Below are 20,254 nucleotides of genomic sequence, written 5' to 3'. Positions count from 1 at the left end.
TCGGAAATGTGTTTAAAAATCATATCACCGTTATTGAAAAAAATGATATCGCGATACATATTGATATTGAATTATTGCCCAGCCCTAGCAGCAAGCGGAATTCATTGAGGGATTTGACATTGTGATTCATAGATTAAGTATTTCAAATATAGGCTATTATATATGCTACACGCACGCACAGAGGTTTTTTTTTTCTTACCATCTTTTGGGGGTTTCTTGCTTTTAGACTAGTCGGATACAAAACTTTCGTTTAAACTTAAGTCAAATTAGTCGTCGCGCACATCCCTAGTAATAGCATAACCTCTCATAATTCTTCATTGATTCTTTTCTGATGACTAAATCATAACCTACAAGAGGTGACTGTTCAATTCATCATCTAATGCACATCAATTGATTAACTTAAAAAAGCACAATGTATATAATAAGTGTAAATAATTTAATTGTCTTCATAGCTCCATTGTAGAAGTTGTTAAGAAGACTGCAACTTTTTTAATGAAACTATAACACTAATAGCCTATTTTAGGCAAACTTGGTTCAAAAGCCTATTCAAATGTCTAAATTTTTGTCATCCTAATCTTAGCCTACGTGACAGTATCTTAATCTTGGCCTATGTGACAGTCATTTCCATTAGTTTTAATTTACAGTGCAGTGCAAATGAAGGCATAAAACATTAATTTAATTGATCTTTTAATCAAATGAGAGTTCAACTCTATTTTTGGCAAACAAAGGAGTTTACTATTAAAATTAAAACATGGAAGAAATAGGGTATTGTGTGATTATTCTTTTAAACAAAAGTTGTAATAATTGTTGTAGTAGTAATAGTAGTAGTAGTAGCTAAACCGAACTTTTATTTTGACGGGTTGCCATGAGGTAGCCTATGTATATGATATGATGCTAGTTTTACTCAAATGAAACGGTCAAATGCTCATGAAGTAACTCTCAGAGCAGTTCTGGAGATGTTGTTCATGTATTTATGTCCTCATTTAGTGAGACGGCAGATGCTGAAAACACCGCGAGCATCACGCACTTCAGTATGTGTGTAGTAAACAAAACCGCGCGTCTGTTCCATTTACATACACAGAGACACGCAGAACATGCAGGATTCATATTTAAATGGTCTTTTTGCGGCTTAATATTTACATGTACTAGTCCATAGCGTGAGTCGATTTAAGTGTACTGACCTGTAATAGCATAACCTCTCATAATTCTTCATTGATTCTTTTCTGATGACTAAATCATAACCTACAAGAGGTGACTGTTCAATTCATCATCTAATGCGCATCAATTGATTAACTTAAAAAAGCACAATGTATATAATAAGTGTAAATAATTTAATTGTCTTCATAGCTCCATTGTAGAAGTTAAGAAGACCGCAACTATTTTAATGAAACTATAACACTAATAGCCTATTTTAGGCAAACTTGGTTCAAAAGCCTATTCAAATGTCTAAATTTTTGTCATCCTAATCTTAGCCTACGTGACAGTATCTTAATCTTGGCCTATGTGACAGTCATTTCCATTAGTTTTAATTTACAGTGCAGTGCAAATGAAGGCATAAAACATTAATTTAATTGATCTTTTAATCAAATGAGAGTTCAACTCTATTTTTGGCAAACAAAGGAGTTTACTATTAAAATTAAAACATGGAAGAAATAGGGTATTGTGTGATTATTCTTTTAAACAAAAGTTGTAATAATTGTTGTAGTAGTAATAGTAGTAGTAGTAGCTAAACCGAACTTTTATTTTGACGGGTTGCCATGAGGTAGCCTATGTATATGATATGATGCTAGTTTTACTCAAATGAAACGGTCAAATGCTCATGAAGTAACTCTCAGAGCAGTTCTGGAGATGTTGTTCATGTATTTATGTCCTCATTTAGTGAGACGGCAGATGCTGAAAACACCGCGAGCATCACGCACTTCAGTATGTGTGTAGTAAACAAAACCGCGCGTCTGTTCCATTTACATACACAGAGACACGCAGAACATGCAGGATTCATATTTAAATGGTCTTTTTGCGGCTTAATATTTACATGTACTAGTCCATAGCGTGAGTCGATTTAAGTGTACTGACCTACTTTTGATTAATTCATCCAAACTTTGACAAATTCGGTGACATTCCGCGTTATACAGTACATTCCATTTTATATGACTAGACTCTGCGATTCCGTCCGCGTTTTACCCATTGCGGAAACCATAAATAGATAATATTGAGGTGTTTTGCGACTTCAGTGTAGTGGATTGTTATTTATTGCAACTTCAGCAACGTCTGCTGCTGCCTTAGAGAGACAACTGACGCGTGATCACTGATGCAGCTCCAGTTAGCAAGCGCTTTTGGTGTGAGAGTGCAAAACTTTCAGTGCCTTTAGCCTTCCACGCTGATTGGTCGGACTCGTGACTCCCAACAAATCAGATGGGCGGTGGGCGGAGATTGCTTTAGGCCACAGAGTGGTGGGTTCTGACAGGCTGCATCAGAGCCAGATAGCGTGTTTCAAAATTAAATAATATTATTGGCAAATCGGTTTTGAAAATGACCGATACCGATAATCATAAAAATGCTTAATATCGGTGTTGATAATTGGCCAGGCCGATAATCGGTCGACCCTTAATTGTGACTTGTTTGGACCACACACTGGCTTTGGACACCCCAGCAACTTGATGGATTAGAGAAAGTTGTCTTTGACACACACACTACACTCATGCACACTCAGCTGACTTCAGATTTCCTGCACTGGTCAGCACCTGCTGTCGTAAAAGTTGCATGTGTGTGTTTGATAAGAGGAAATGCTCTTTGCTGGATATCAGCTGTAGTTGTTCTGCCTTTCTAAGGTTTCCGTTTTGTTGGCAAGGATTGTCCACATTCCTTTCTCACTGTGTCAAGATGGCACCCGCTTCACTTCTTGAGTGTATATTCCAAGCAGTTGGAAAGTTTCCTCTGACCTCTTAAGTGTAGGCTTGTGTGGCATTCTATTGTGAGGAAAAAGGGAAATGCTCGGGTTGTCATAGTCAGACCCCGTCGATACTGCTTGACTTTCAGTGGCTTTTGTCAGTTTGCTTGCACAGCAACATTGACTGATTTGTAGGGTTGCACTACAGTTCTGCCCAATACCAATAAGCTGATAATTATTTTAATGTTGTGCCAATATTAAAATTCTGCTCTATTTTGTCAAAATAAATGAAAAATAAAACGCACAAAAAAATTCAAAGTGATCGTTTTGAATGTGAGTAAAATGGATTTACCACAACATTTATAGTGCATTGAGATTTCCTGAAGAATAGAAGATGTTAAATATAATTTAGGTGGAATATCTAAATTTAGAAACGGCAAAATATGAATGTCTGTCATTCATAATTTCAAACCAAATTAACAAACCAAAAAAAAAAGTAACAGGATTTTACCAATGTCTTCTTTGAAATACTTTGGAGTAATGTGTAAATACCATGTACAGCTAATATAAATATTTAGTACCAAGCTATCAGTGTATCATCTAATACAGTCACTGTCCCGTGGTACTACCATAGTACTTTTTTTGTAAAGGGTTAATATTCAGAAATGAACATTTCTTCTTTCCCTCAGGGTGTTTCTTCACAAGTTGTTTTTGTTTTCTCTGAAAATGTGCTATTTTAGGAGGACAGTTTCTTAGTGACGCCATTATCAAGATCCACAAGCTGTTTAGTGCACTGCAGGGCTGGTTAATTTGAAAAGCTTTAGAGAAACACAGCAACATTTATTGCACTAACAAGTAATGAGATTGTTTTTGTTGTTTGTTTTCTCATTTCACAGAGGATATTGTGTGCAGTGCTGTTCATATATGAGAGCTGTTGTCTCCAGCACACTGCCTAAAAGTTTTTAAACAGCCCGTAGACAGTTCTGCAGCCCAGTGAACCACAGTAATGTCTGTGAGGACAGTATGTGTGGACAGTGCTGTGTTCTCCCTTTTACATAAAGAGGAAGGTGATGGGGTCGGGATCAGGGCAGCGCTGATAAGCTCTCTCAAATTCATGCGCGTTTAAATATGGATGCGGTTTAATAGGGGTCACACAGGTCACAGAAAGGACAGTGATGTTTTTTTGTTCTTTGAGCGATGCCTCGCTCTAATTTGAAATTTTAATTAGCTCGCTGTTATTGTTCTGTAGCTTGTTGGTTCTGTATTTCTTGTGTAACCTTTCAGCCCAGTAAACAAGTTCCATAGTTCTTATGTTGCTGTGATTTTTGGTTTGATGTAGAGTAGATTGTTTAGTTCCTTGTGGCTTGTGCATGTTGTTTTGATAGAGATCATGCCTGCAGTAATCGGTCCCATGAGCTCTCTGAAGATCTTAACAGCTCCCCTGATGTGCTTTTAGTCCACCATTGTATTCTGAAAACTTGCACTCCCTTACCTAGCCAATACCTTCTATTAGCCTAGATATGCTAGTGTTGGTCCAACAACTCACATGGAACCCAGGAATTCCCAAACTTTTTTTTTAAATATTCTGTGAAATTGCTGTCAAAGAGTAATTAACTGGTGAAGTGGATGTACTTATTGTAGAGTTAACAGAAGTTATCATGAACAAAAATGTCAGTAGACCGGGGACATTTTAAAATGATTGGTTCATTCATAAATTTGTAAGATCTTACCTTCATGCTGTGGAAATATAAACCGGAAGACAGAAGACAATCACCGCAGTGCTGAAATGGGATGTGGTTACATAAGATCTTTACAGTATAATAAAAATAATAACAACAATTTTTTGTTTTAGTATTATATTTTATATTATTTACATTTGATTTTTTTGTATTTTATTTACAATAATATTATTATAACTAATTATAAAAAATGAAGATATATCACTTTTGTAATAATAAATTGTACTTTTAAAATAAAAATGTAGAAAATTAAAAGGAAAACATTTTAAAGGGGTCATATGATGCTTTTTTAAAGATCATTCCATAATCGTGAGCTTCATCTTTCAAAATAAATGTAAAGCCAGAGCCCGAAAGGGGAACAGAGTCGCGTGACGGACACAGTGATGAAGCTGGTATTGATGCAGAACACAAGCCACAGTTAAGACAGCTGACTCCACTTTGATGTGATGCTGTCTCTCTCTCTCTCTCTCACTCACACAAGCGCGCGCGCGCACACACACGATGCGCAAAACTCCGCATTTGAACAGTCAATAGCAAATACTTAAACTAGTAACAAAACATACTTACAGTCGCTGATTCAGAAGCGCCAGATTGTCATAGCAAAGTCAGAATTACCTCCTCTCCTAGGTTCACGAAACGGTCGTCCATAAAATGCATTGCTGTTCTGTTGTAAGTAATCTTAAAGATTCCTAAATGCATCTACTTTCGGAAGGCCAAATAAAGTGCTTTTGCTTTCGCCTAGAAACACACAGCGTCTCTCTGACATGGCTGCATCAACACTAACTGCGGTTACTGAAACCACGCCTTCTTTCTTTGCGTGCACATTTGGGCGCATTATGCAAATATTCCCACATAGTGACCTAGATATGTGGGGGCGTGTTAGAACGAGCCGTTTTAGGGGGGTGTGGCAGAGTCTTAACTTTGATAAAGAATATCTCTTTGGTTTTGAGACTTTAGTCTTTGCAACTTCAGGGATCTTATCTATTCACGAACAGCTTGTAACACTCCAAAGAGAAAGGAAAACTTGAAATCGCATCATATGACCCCTTTAAAGATTTTTTTTTTTTTATGATTCAATTATTTATTTGCATTACATCAACTTACGAACCACTTGCAGTTTTCTCATGAACTCCTGTTTTAACTCCTGAATTAGCCTATTAACTAATTTTAGTTTTAAATGGTAGTTCAGTAAATAATGACTTTTATTTCACTGTTTTACATGCACTTTGAATGGACTTCTTTTATGGTGTTTTTGGGTCCTTTTTGGAGTTTCACATTAATCGTAAGGACTCTTGTGAGCAGCGAAACATGCTCTCATTTCAGAGATCATGACCGTGCAGTGATGGAAGAGCCAGTGAATAGTGAAGTGGGAGGCACTTATTTTGTAGGATGAGAAGACATCTCATTTCAGGCGTTTCTCAAGAGAAATTCAGGCAGGGAAAGCGTCTGGTGATGCGAGTGTTGCTCAGTATCGGTGCTTCTTGTGCTGTGCTGCTGTGGTGTGACTGCAGTATCGTAGGCGTTTTCTCTGTTCAGACTCCACTTAGCCTCTCCTGACGTCCCTCAGGCCCTTTTTACCGGTGACTCAGGGAGCCACTGTACTACTTGAGAACAGCTGTGGTGCAACATTCGTCTTCTATTACAGATGGCCTTGAATCTCCCTCAAGCGCTGACCTGAGACCAGCTTATTTAATAAAAAGCCTTTGAACTCACAATCCTTCCAAAATACAAGGCTAATGTAGAGTGTATGGCCATTATTTAATCTTGGTGGTGGTGCGGTTGCAGGTATGATGATAATAATGACCCAGCACATGGAGAGTGGGCCTATGTTGATTTCTTGCATCCATGTCTGGGCCTGTTGACTTCATTCCAGCTGTTCTTCCTTGACTCATGGAAAATCACAGATAATTCTCACAAAGCTGGCACCAATGAGCAAACCAGCGTAGAAGCAAAACTAGATTTTTTTTTTGAGTTGACGTAATGATTAATAGTGGTTGTTGGCAATGAAACAAAGTTAACTAGAGTTCAGCTTTATGCAAATGAGAGACCTGATAGCTTTAGCAACGCATCCTGACTGGAAAGACCTTTGTTAGACTAACACTGTGTTATTTATTTAATCATTTATTTACATACAATCTTTCAGCATTGTCTTCAGTAGTATTTCAGTTTGAACACTGGTTTCCTTAACAGGCAGTGTACACCCTGTGCCCTGCAGATCATTTAGTCCTGCAGTCTCACTGGCCTGGATAATGTCCTCCCATTTGGACGGGCCTAATGAGGACTCTGTTCCTGTGAGGATCTGGGACAAGCTTATTTTACCAGCTACATCAATCTGGAATGATCCTGGTAACACACCACCAAAGAAATCATAGTGCAGAGGTTTTCCACCTTGGGTTTGCATATAGAGTTGGATCTTATTTGTGGGTTTTTCCCCTTTTTTATATCATAATTTTTATAGTTCTAGTTCCTGTATGTTATTTTTTGGGGATAGAAATCAATATTTTTATTCAGCAAGGATGCATTCAATTGATCTAAAATTACAGTAAAGACATTTAGAATGATACAAAAGATTTCCATTTCAAATAAATTATGTGCTTTTGAAGTTTCTATTCAAAGAATCCTGAAAAGCATGTCACAACTGTTTTCAGTATTGATACTAATGAGCAATGTTTCTTGAGCACCAAATCAGCATATTGGAATTATTTTTGAAGGCTCACATGACGCTGAAAATGTGTGTAATGGCTGCTGAAAATTCAGCTTTGCTATCACAGGAGTAAATTGCATTTTAAAATATATTTAAATGGAAGAACAGATGTTTTGAGTTGTAACATTTCACAAATAACTTTTTCTTACTGTATATTTGATAAAATAAATGCAGTCTTGGTGAGCATAAGAGACCAAAAACATTTAAAAATCTAACTGGCCCCAAATCTTAACGGAGGTGTATAAAAAATGCAGTTTGTCTTGGACCAAGAGCTTGTAACACTCCAAAGAGAAAGGAAAAATTTAAATCGCATCATATGACCCCTTTAAAATATTGCAGGAAATGTAGGCTATAACAAACCAGATGTAAAGGTGAACTTGATGATTCAGAACCTTTGTTTTCATAGGAAACAATTATTGATCCAAGTTAGACATTCATGCAGAATGAGTTTTTGCTTTCATAACAGGGCTTTCAGGGTGCAAGATACTAAAAAGAAAAGTAAATAATAATAAAGTTGACCAGTGAAATAAAAATGTAATTTGTTGTCTGTAACATTCAGTATTTTTTTTTTAAGTAGATGAAACAGTTAATTTAATGATACATGATCATTTATTTGACCCTCTGACTGAAAAGCTCCGTTTTGGAATTTTTTAAAATTGTTTTAATTGCAATTTACTATAAAGAAAAATCTGATTCCTCATGACAATGACACCTTTTAAAATGGGCCATGCACTAAAAAAGGTTGAGCTCCACTGTCTTAGTGAGGGATGTACAGGCGTAGGCATTAGCAAATGGCTGCAATATAACAAAGAGTGAAAAATTGAAGGGGGTCTGAATACTTTCCGTACCCACTGTATGTAATAGTTTATTTTGGTATTGATTTGAGCCTGGAGCAGAAGCTGGAATGATCGATCACGCTCCTGTGTATTTCCTATCAGCCATTAACAAGGAAACAGAGGAAGGAATGAAGCAAAAGAAAGCACAGAGAGATGAAACAAAAGCTCAGAAAGGAGAACAATAGTCCTTGACTCTTTTCTTTGACTGTGGTGGATAGGAGAGATATAAATAGCGGGATAGTGTATGTTTAAATTTGGCAGCCTAAGATGGTCTGAAGCAGGAGGTTGCTGGTGAGAAGATGGTTTGGATTGCACATAGGGAGGAGGCGGGCTTACAACTCTGATGAAAAATACAGAAAAAAACATTAATATTGTGAAATATTATTACAGTTTTGTTTTCTACTGTTTTCTATTTTAATCAAATGTAATTTATTCTTGTGATGACACAGCTGAATTTTCAGCAGCCATTACTCCAGTCTTCAGTGTCATATGATCCTTCAGAAATCATTCTGATATGCCGATTTGGTGATCAAGAAACATTTCTTCTTATTATTATCATTATTATTATTTTGAAAACAGTTGCCACCGTGATACATTTGTGCAGGATTCAATGATGAATAGAAAGTTCAAAAGAACAGCACTGATTTGAAATAGAAACCTTTTGTAAGATTAAAAATGCTTTTACTGTCACGCTTGATCAATTTAATGCATCCTTGCTGAATAAAAGTATTAATATATTTTTAAAAATGACTTACTGACCCCAAATTTTTTAATGGTATATATAGTAGAAAATGGCTAAATCTGTTCCCATCTGTGAGAATGTGTGCATTAAGGAGGACAGCAAAGAAATCAGCTGTGTGCTACCCAGTGCCTCATGATACGACTTGCCTTTTTTGCACCTCCTCTAAGGCATTTAATACTCTCCTCAGCTGATGTGGTTTATCTGTGTCTCAGTCCTGGGTGTCACCAGCATAATTAGTCATTTTCTGTATGAGTGAGAACAAAGGATCAGGACTTTGTTATAGTAGATATATTGGAGTCAAACCCAGCTGCTTAGATACATATGTAAAATAAATCAAGAGGGGAGGATTAAACAAATGACAGGAGATAAACTTTAAACGTGAGGATTTCCAAAAATTGCACCATTATCTGTCTTCTAGAAGTCAGGTGATGCGATTGTGTTGATATGGTGTTAGCAGGCCTGCTCTCACTATACGCTCATTGAACAGTCCTCAACCCCATGACAAGGAAAGTTAAGTGGTTGGGCGGAGCATTTGCAGTATGTTTGTTTTGTGCCGATCTTCTCGTGATGGTTGGAATAAAAGAGAGACCAAATTGTTGACCATTGAAGTGAAATTTGTTTAAATATGTGTAATGAACTTTACTGGAAAGGAACTACTGTGGCTGCAATTTCAAAAAAGGCTGAGAAAGGAGAAAATAAGATGTTAGGGATTTACCCATAATCCTTTGCACTACTCGTTTGGATAACATAAGTATACTAATCTTAAGTAGTATGTGAATGTGTAGTATTTCTAGTACTAGTATTCATACTTGTAATATGTTATTTTGGATTCAGCTGAAATTTGTCTGTTATCCATAGTCCATTGCATTGCTTGTTCAGACTCAGATGCCCTATTTGTTACCTATAATCCTCTGCTCTGCTCATTCAGTTTGGGGGAGGGGCGGCCATTTCATTAATTGTACCTTCTTACTTTGTTCTTTGTAATAGCCTACTTTGAATTGACAATCACAGTGTACAGTTACTTAAAGATTTTTAAAGATAATTCAAGATTTTGTGTATTGTAACAACACACATTTAAATTGAATAAAAGTGCGCACATATAATGCACTTTTTTTTTTTTGTCTCGGTTTCATTTTTTATTTGTTTTTTTCACCTTCAGTTGGCTTTGTTGGGAATGGACCTGCTTTCTGCCTTAGTGACGAGATTACAGGATCGATTTCGGCCCCAAGTTGGTACAGGTAGGAATAGTAATATCTTATCTTATATGTGTAAAAAATGTCAGATTTTATTACCACGAGAAATAAGGATCGTTGTATGACACTTCATTTTCATGTTATAGTTTATCTGAAGAACATTTTTTATCACTTTTTAAGTAGTGGTGCTTTAAAGGGTACAAATGAAGAGATACAACTTCCTGCAGAAGGTTTGAGTTTGCTGACAGAGTGTTATGCTTTAAATGCTGGAACTGTCAGCATACACTGAAACCCTCTGAGAAGTTGCTTCTTAAAATTCATCTGCTTTAAAGCATCACTGCTGCAGTCATCAAACACTGCTTTTGTAACAAATTCACTGCATTCATCAGTGAATTTCAAGGCAATCACTGTCAGGCTTCAGATTGTCTGCTGTGAGAAATGTTCCCGTTATTACATAATCTGAAGGTCTTCAGTCTCAAATGATTTGAAGCTTCCATCTAGTTGACTAATCAGTAATGAAAATAGTTTTGCACATCCCTAATATTTAATCTTTGTTCTCTCCATCCCCAGTTTTACCCAGCTTGATAGATCGGTTAGGCGATGCCAAAGATCAAGTCAGAGACCAAGATCAAACCCTGCTGCTGAAGATCATGGAGCAGTCAGCTACTCCTCAGGTAGTATTTGTCTTTATTTAGCCTAAATATTAATTCCAGGACGTTCAATCCAATCTAAAGCTAACACTGCAGTCCTGTTGTGTGAACACAGTGCATTATGCCCACAAACAGACATCTCTGTATTTTGTCTTTGTGTTAAAATATCATGACAGCCTAAACGATATTTGTAATGTAAGATCTGAACAACCTGCTCCACTCAGAAGTACCCTTGCGAGATGCCTTTGTGGTATTTTAAACGGGATTTAATTTAGTTAATGTATTGAACTATTCGCTCCATGAAAAGGCTGATGGGAGGTCTCATAATGCGATTAGCTGCCATTTAATTGTATTAGATTGAAAGTATTACATTTGGATTGTCTTCACAGTACATATGGGACCGAATGTTGGGGGGTTTCAAACACAAAAACAACCGGACCAGAGAGGGAGTCTGTCTCTGTCTCATCTCAACTCTGAACACGTAAGTCCCATTGTCCTCTCAGTCTGGATATTGTAGTTTTCATTCATCATAAACACAACTTAATGGATAACCCATTAAAGCTGAAGTTGGCAAAGTTACCACAACCCACCATGATGCACTAATGCTGTCCTCCCTGTCACCATCACTTATGTTTTTCAGATACGGTGCCCAAGGCTTAACCCTGAGCAAAATTGTACCACATATATGTAATCTACTCGGAGACCCCACAAGTCAGGTATGTGCATTTGTTGTTATCTAAAACATTCAAGATTAAACTGATCTGTGTGACATGGCTTTTTTTACAGAACAATGGATGAAGGTAGCAACATTTCACAAAGCTATAGTGACCTCTGCTGGTGGTTTTGGATATGGAGTTGATGGAAATATGACAGTGTACATTCGTTTTTATTAAATAAATATACATTTTACAATATGAATGAATATTGTTAACAGATGCAGTGGAAAGCATTCAGAATAAATATATAAGTAGCAATATAGTTGCTTTTTTTGTCCTTCTAAAACATTTACATTTTAAAAAATAAAATATGGAAAAAATATTTCCATATAAAGCTTCCACGAGTTAGAGTTGCACAGGTTAGAGACTCATTTTAAAATGAGTGAAATTATGAAACTGTTGTCCAATTATCTGCCCAGGTTCGGGATGCAGCTATGAACTGCCTTGTGGAAATATACAGACATGTTGGAGAGAAGGTTAGAATTGACCTTAGCAAAAAAGGACTGCCGCAATCAAGGTAAGCTCTTCCTTTTTCCTAATTCTGTACCAGTTCACAGACAATGCATCAGCTTTATATCTAGAATGTTAGCGTTTTCAGGACACTCCCAGGGTCTTTTCTAATTCAGGTGGATTTTTGTCTAATTTTGGACTTATCTGGATGTTTTGAAGGTCTTTTTTCCCTCTAGGTATTCGCGGCATGAGTTCATTTACTTCTATCAGGCATTGATAAATCTAGACAGCTGGTTTTCCCCATTAGTAAGTGTTTCTAAACAGAGTGAAAACATTCATGAACCAGTCTCTGTTAGTACTGTAATGATTCTTATTCCCTTAAGAGGCTAAAGTGGCTATTCATACAGGTCATTAGGTCTTAATTTTCCTCCGGACCCAGAATCTGACTCTGCCCTCTAACTTGAGACTAATATGCTTTTAGCGGCTTACATTATGTGCTCAGAGCACACCACCTAATATGTAATTAAGCTTAAACCTCCTGATTTGGTGATTTAGAATTCAGAAAAGTGTGGAATTCATAGTACCAGTCTCAGATGTTTTGCTCTATTGGTTTGATCCTACAAAAAAAAGTGTCCAACCATGAATACTGCACAGCAAGAGTTAAGTGCATGGAGAGGAGGAAGGCATGCCAGCATTTGCTTGTGGTCTGAATTTGGTTGTAACATCTGTTAGGCGTCCCTCCCACTTAAAATCTGTGCATGTCTCCAGGACCCATGCAGGCATCTGTTTCTCTGATCTTCTCAGTGGTTATAGTTTTAAGACTTTTGAGAGCAGGCTCAATTGGAACATGCTTGGGGAAAACAGTTTGCTGTGACTTCGGACACAACGACAAACCGGCAACTCATTTGTGAGCATCAAGGCTCAAGTACTGCATGTGTACTGCAGCTCCAGTATTTTTGAGTTAATTCACCAGATCTTATTAATACAATAATTTGGGTCATATGAAAATATTTTAAGCTAATGCTAATTAATTTCCACTTCCGAGGGCTGTACTCATTATATTTGATTTATTAGATTAATATAATTTCCATGCTGCCTTCTCAGTTGGCTTCATGTGCATCTGTACCCAAATTCTTTGGGACTAGACCAAATCCTGTTACTATAAATGATAACCACACAATTAAAATGGGCCTTGGAGGGATCTATGAAAGTATTGAACCCTCGTTTATTTCTCTCTAAAGCTCATATTTATCATAAATTAAGTGTGCACAACAAAGTTTTAATTTTCCAAATGTTCAATATCCAGTTTGAGTCTTAAGCACACTGACAGCATGACAGTTTTTCAGCACTGCTATTTTTTCACGGACTGGCATGGCTGTATCTGTAAAATTCAAATCTTCACAGCTTAATTTAGAGGCACACAGTCAGTTTGCATGGATGAAGTGAGTAGAGAAAGAAATCTCTTTTGAACACTATAGTGCATAAGGGTTTAGCAAAAAGCATTTCCCATTTCTCAAACTGCAGAAAAGGCATCCCGTCTCATTTGCAATTAAAAATTCTGTTGTGTTGCACTTGGTAAAGCAGCATGACAGTTTTTCAGCACTGCTATTTTTTCACGGACTGGCATGGCTGTATCTGTAAAATTCAAATCTTCACAGCTTAATTTAGAGGCACACAGTCAGTTTGCATGGATGAAGTGAGTAGAGAAAGAAATCTCTTTTGAACAATATAGTGCATAAGGGTTTAGCAAAAAGCATTTCCCATTTCTCAAACTGCAGAAAAGGCATCCCGTCTCATTTGCAATTCAAAATTCTGTTGTGTTGCACTTGGTAAAGCAGAAATGATGGACTTGTAGGATTAAATGTTTGCATTTGTCAGTTGTTGTCAGCAGGGTTGCCCTCATTTAAAATTAAATCCTAACAGCATGATTGTAGGAAACAACATCCTCTTAACCATAAATATTACAAGGCTTTACTTACTTGTCCTAGTTAGAATTTAATGACTTTGCCAGTTAGAGCTTTGAACATTAACATCACAATATTCACAATATCATAAATGCAAATTTTGAGTATTAATTTTATCACTCAGCCCTATTTATGACCTAAAATGATTCTTTGCCACACTGTAAGGCAGAGAAAGGTGGTAGCCCATCTAGATTCAGCATGGCAGAATCCCCTCACAGGGAGCTGAGAACATGACGATGAATTGGATTTGATGCTCAGGGCTCTGGGGATCTACCTCTGACTCGCATAGACAATCTTCTGAGAGGGATGTAAAGGATGAAGGATTCTCAGAGGGTTTTACAGGAAGAAAACATCCTCACCTTTGTGAATATGTAGTGGGAGTAGTTTCAGGGAGCAGCGCTACATGGTTCCATTTCAGATGTTCTCCAAGTGATTTGCTGTCATTTGAGGATGCTCAAGTGTTTCGAAAATTATTGCTTCATTGAAGAGGCCATTCTATAATTAAAATAATTATTTTTTCCTTTGATCCACTTACGATGTTTCTTTCATTGAATAACAGTATTGTTGTTCACAACTATCTCTTTGTCCTTTAAAGAATTTTTTTTTTTTTGCTGCTATACCTTTAAGACCTGTTAATTTCCTCTGTTATGATTGGCTAACCTCTTTGCACATGCAGGGATCATCGCTAAGGATTTTTTCTACTGGCCCAGTCGGGTCAGTGGTTCAAATTTTTACTTGCCCTGCCAACATTTTCACTGGCCCTGCCACCACAAAAAATAAAATAGTTGCTGTTATCATTGTTTTTGATCTGTTATCTTGTATTCTAATAAATAAGCTTATATGACACCATATATTGCCTATGTACCAACATATAATATACACTCTCGTTTAGATCATCAGAAGACGAATTCATAGATACTAAACATGGTAGGATTACATATATGTAAGATTACATGAACGAGTGGTTCTATCATAAGCCTGCATAAAACAGTATACAATATAAAATACAATATACAAGGACAGTAACAACATACACAATGATCTGAAGGATATGCGTGTTCATTCAAAGAAAGGTTTTCCTATGAATTAATTAGAGAACAGTCTATTTCCCTTGGCATTATGTGTCTTTCCTATGAGGGAAGGGTCCATAGGCCCTCATAAGACTTGTTAATTGAGGGGTGTTACAGAGTATTTGTTAAATATAACTAACAAAATATATATTGTGTGTCTGATTGGTCCAGACGCTACATTATGCTACATAAAACATCTGCACGAAACAGAAACAGCAGGTGGGCTGAATGAGACGCAGACTCACTCTCTGACAGCAGACAGCGCTTATGGTACGGTGATACAGCGTTTCCTTGGTTACAGCTGTAAACACAGTAGCGCTGCGCATATTAACCATTAACACTAATTTAAATGCATCATACGGAGACAAAATGAAAAGGAAACGCCATTTCTGAAAACAGTCAGTTTCGTTCCCCTCAGAAAGACATTCATATAAAATTCAGTATTTGGATTTTCTTCCTATATTTCTCGCATCGTAAACAAAAAATGTCCGGTACATCAGTGCATCTGTAACATACTCCAGTGTATAAACGCTGTTCACACAGAACACAACGCGCGAGTACTGAATGTAGTTGTCTTTCATGCCCAAATGCTTTTTAATCACTTGAATTTTTAAATTAACAAGTCTTAAAAACACATGCAAATGATAAGTCGTGACGACGCTGCAGTGGCCCGATCGGGCAAGTGACAAATCCGTCTACTGTCCCAAACGTCTTTCACGCTGGCCCCGGGCCATCGGGCAGTCCTTATTGTCGAGCCCTGACATGGATTACACTTACCTTTGGATTTGCAGATCTGCTTTGGCATCAGATATAGTTGGTGCAAAGCTTGCGTTACACTGACAGGATCACAAAACCATCCATGCTGTAATGTGACACATCAACTGTTACATCACAGCCAGTCTCGCTCAGCCAGACGTATGGCTAACGGCAAATAGTCTGGTCCTCATTGTAGCTTGTTCTGGCCTTGTTCGCACATTTAGACCACCTACCGACATGTTTAGCAACCAAGTACTTTACTGCCTGTTGTGTCCATAGTTTATGAGTTAGGTCATCGTGTCATTATGTCCATAGCTAATAGTCTAAGCGTTTGTTAAATAGTAGTGTAGTGTGGTCAGGTGGTATCTCAGGAAAAAGGGAGTGACCGAGTGAAAGGTATTTCCATTTCATAGATATTTACCCTGCTTGCTGAGAGCCTTTTTTGTTAGATTTGCAACACCTGTTTCTGAGGATTGTTTTGTGTACACCAGGGGTCACATTTCCAGAGTTACTGCTCTGAAGGTCTAGATATTGTTTTTCTGTAACTGAGCGATCTTTAACTTTAGATTAATTTATTCTTGTTTTTTTTTTTTTTACAGGTTGAATGTAATTTTCAGCAAATTTGATGAAGTCCAAAGATCTGGGAACATAATCCTCTCCTCGGGTTCAGGTAGGATCTATATGTTTAGATATTCCAAGAATTCAAATGTCCAAACAGACTTTTAAACATCATAGCTTGGATGTTTACCCTGGCTGTCTTCCAAAACCTAGTTCCACTCCCTACATCATCCTAACCTCAAAAGTGACCCATTTGTTTCATTTTACATAGACACCTTGTTGAACATTTTTTTAAATTAGATTGAACTGCTATTTTAATCTATGCTTTTGGGGATTGAAGAATTATATTTGTTATCAACATTTCTCTTGCATTATCCACCATCTTGGATGCATTTTATTCACTGAGCTTATCACGGTGCATTATAGGATTTCCTTTTCTGTATAGGATACATGTGATGCTACTTTAATATTGTAGAAGGTATCTAACTGCCTTTCATGTCGAAAGCATGCCTGTAATGCCTTAAAATGCTGTCTACATAGGCAGCTCACAAGGTTTTGGAACTATTTTCTCTTTGCATCTTATAATGATGTCCTAGGGCAGGGATTCCAAGACTTTTTTTGGTCAGCTGAACCTGTTCGTTCTAAATACTGACTTAAAGTACTTCCTGAAATTGTAAGTTAATATTTCAACAACGCATTTGCATGTTTACAGTTCTCTGATGACAGTTAATGGTCACATGACATGCAGATAAACAAATAAAATATTTAAAAAAACAATTTTTTAATTATTAAATGAGATTAAAAGATTATTTATTTATTTTAATTTTAAATTTTTATGATTCAATTAATCATTAGCTTTTAATTAACTCATGAACCTCAGTTTGGCAAACCCTGTGCTAGGGTATTTGTTAATTATTACTTGAAGCATCACAACAGAAAAAAAATACGGTATGGTCAATAATACCCACACAAACTGTATGATATATAATGTACTATATTATTGGAATATTATAAGTACTGTTTAAGAATGACTGTATTGACCTGATCAGGTACACTATGATAGCCTAAAAGGCATTTTTGATCAGGCTTTATGTATCAGGAAGGTTTTGGCATGACAGTTGCAGATCTATAAGTGTTAGAGTCTATGAAGCGTGTTTGTTTGAAATACAGAATTAGTGAGGTCTGAGTCCACCTCTTCCACCTGTTCTCCCCTGTGACCCTGTGCAGATTATATTGCAGGATTTGGGCTCATTTTGCATTTCAGTGGGTGGTTGAAAACAGCATCTGTGGTATAAGGATTTTTTTGTAATTTTACTAATAATGAAATGACTGTTTATTTGGGTGATCGTCTCTTCGACTTTCTTTGTAAATCTGGTTGAACTGTCAGTGAAATCAGGCAGAGGTAATATATTGAGATAAAACATGAATCTATCATCATTTTTAGGGTGAGGGTCAGCTTTAGAATTACACCTGACAGAGAGGGAGAGACAGTGAGCGAGCGATACTCATCACGTTGTATGCTGCAGTGCTTTGAGAAAATCACTTTGTGTGTTTTTCTGACTTTAGATTCAAAGGGACTTACTTTGTCATCTTTTTCTGAATTTCGATTTATTTAATGGAATAATATCATGCTGATTTTTAAATTGAAAAGCTTTGATGTGATCCTTGGTTCATGCTGCTCCATATAAAGTAATTTGTCATGAACCTTGTTGCTGCCGTATTGGAACCGTGAGAGTTTTACAAATGATAACTCATGGTATGAGTGTGCTTTTGGCAGACACTGATTTAGATACACTGTGATGAGAAGCCTTAATCAGAGATTTCCAAGTAATGTTGGTTTCTGTCTGATTACCAGAAGTTTTCTTTCTATAATATAAAATTCCATGCAGAAGTGATACAGGTCTGTAAATAAGACTGGACCAGATTAAGCAACGATTAGCTGATGGATGATTTCTGTGGACAAGACGCTAAGTGATCATGTGCCTGTAAAAGGAGGAGTTGGGGATGGAGGAGGGTAAGCGCATGTCTGTTCAACAGCCTAAGGCAAGTGTGAGTACGGATGAACTTTTAAATCTTATTTAATTGTAGTGTGAGGAGTTACAATCAGCTGAGCATCAGCTGATGCTGGCTGTCACGCCGTAGTCTGCCTGAACTACATTTGAGCTTTATTCATCACTCAAACTAGAGTTCAGTTAGGACCACTCTGTTGACTAAGATTATTGTAGAGGTCTTGAACATTATTTTGGCGGCAGGCTTTGCTCTGAAGGGTTCAGGTTCTTAGCTGTCCACAGACAAACCTCACTGAGGTTTGAAACCCCCAACACAATGACGTAGTATGTTAATTCCAAGATCAATCAGGGAGCACAGCAACTTTTGTGGATGCTCTCTTGTCTCAGCACAGCGGAGATAGCATATTTCAATTATAATCGGGAATGCTGTTCTCTGGTAAGGCGATTGGTGAAGCTATTAAAATTGATGTACATTAGGCTAAAATTTAATAGTCCATGAGAGGGGAGAATGATGCTCAATTGGAGTATAACGGTGAAATGAGTATAACGGTGGAGTATAATGGTCAAATGGAGTATAACGGTGGACTATAACGGTCAAATGGAGAATAATGGTTAGCTTACTTGAAGATCGTTGTCTCCTTAACTGCAAACATTGAAGGACTGATTATAGATGTGCTAGCATAAAATAACATCACACTAGCATTAGTGTGCTTGGCACCCTCAAGCACCCCTGTAGAACTGATTAAGTTTATTGGCAATAACCAAGCCTGAGCAACAGGTATGTTTCCAATAATATACAAAAGCTTTGATCAACAGCACGTTTCCTAAAACTAGCTTAGTCAAACAACGAAAACGTTCCAATGATAAACACAATTTTGTGTTAAACAGTATATGTTCCAATAATGACTTCGTAACAAGCACGTTGCCAATAACCTGTTAACTTTTAAGCATGAGCATAAAAGAAAAACTTAGCTTAGCTTATGAAGACAAATTCAGATGAATGGAGTGAAGTATATACAGATGTGATGAAGATGCTTGATCTTACTGATGTCACACTCCTTCATGAAGGGAGGAGGGCTGATCTCGACTAAATTGTTCTGAAGTCACTTCCAAATCAAGCCGCTTATACTGGTCAATGCGGTGAATTGTGAGTATAAGATCACGAAACTGAATCTGAAGTGAAATTGGTGTGGGGAACAAAATTCTTTCATCTGTTTGAAAGCTGTCCTGTGAGTGTTTATGATGAACTAGAAGGCTATCGTAGCGAGTATCTGTGCGACAGTTTAAATTTTTGTGTCTGGCTCCGAAGTAGAAGCGATTAAAGCGAAGTGTCTGTGCGACAGACTGAAAGCTGACTTAACACATCTGTGCGACAGACTATATAGTGACTGAAAGCTAGCTGACTTAAAGGGGTCATATGATGCGATTTCAAGTTTTCCTTTCTCTTTGGAGTGTTACAAGCTGTTCGTGAATAGATAAGATCCCTGAAGTTGCAAAGACTAAAGTCTCAAAACCAAAGAGATATTCTTTATCAAAGTTAAGACTCTGCCACACCCCCCTAAAACGGCTCGTTCTAACACGCCTGTGTTAGAACGTTCGAACACGTGTCCGTGCTAAGTCAGCTTTCAGTCACTATATAGTCTGCCGCACAGACACGTGTTCAGTCAGCTTTCAGTCACTATATAGACTGTCGCACGGACACGTGTTAAGTAAGTCAGCTTTTAGTCACTATATAGTCTGTCGCACGGACACGTGTTAAGTAAGTTAGCTTTCACTCACTATATAGTCTGTCGCACGGAAACGTGTTAAGTCAGCTTTCAGTCACTATATAGTCTGTCGCACGGACACGTGTCAAGTCAGCTTTCAGTCACTATATAGTCTGTCGCACGGACACGTGTCAAGTCAGCTTTCAGTCACTATATAGTCTGTCGCACGGACACGTGTTAAGTAAGTCAGCTTTCAGTCACTATATAGTCTGTC

General features: G+C 37.3%; 1 protein-coding gene across 10 annotated transcripts in view; it reads left to right on the top strand.

Annotated features, from left to right (window-relative positions):
* The window catches only part of LOC107673735 (CLIP-associating protein 1-like), a 79,966-nt gene that overhangs the window by 22,139 nt on the left and 37,573 nt on the right, over positions 1–20,254 (top strand). For all 10 annotated transcript variants that reach the window (XM_016467477.1, XM_016467484.1, XM_016467481.1 and 7 more), the window contains exons 3-8: positions 10,068–10,146; positions 10,672–10,775; positions 11,141–11,232; positions 11,392–11,467; positions 11,887–11,984; positions 16,307–16,377. In XM_016467477.1, the coding sequence (XP_016322963.1) occupies positions 10,068–10,146; positions 10,672–10,775; positions 11,141–11,232; positions 11,392–11,467; positions 11,887–11,984; positions 16,307–16,377 (520 nt within the window). The remainder of the gene's footprint in view (positions 1–10,067; positions 10,147–10,671; positions 10,776–11,140; positions 11,233–11,391; positions 11,468–11,886; positions 11,985–16,306; positions 16,378–20,254) is intronic.

Source organism: Sinocyclocheilus anshuiensis, unplaced genomic scaffold (genome assembly GCF_001515605.1).
Source record: "Sinocyclocheilus anshuiensis isolate Anshui unplaced genomic scaffold, SAMN03320099.WGS_v1.1 scaffold808, whole genome shotgun sequence".
Lineage (NCBI taxonomy): Eukaryota > Metazoa > Chordata > Actinopteri > Cypriniformes > Cyprinidae > Sinocyclocheilus > Sinocyclocheilus anshuiensis.
The sequence above is the reverse complement of the archived record's forward strand: the minus strand, read 5'-3'. Positions and strand labels throughout refer to the sequence as shown.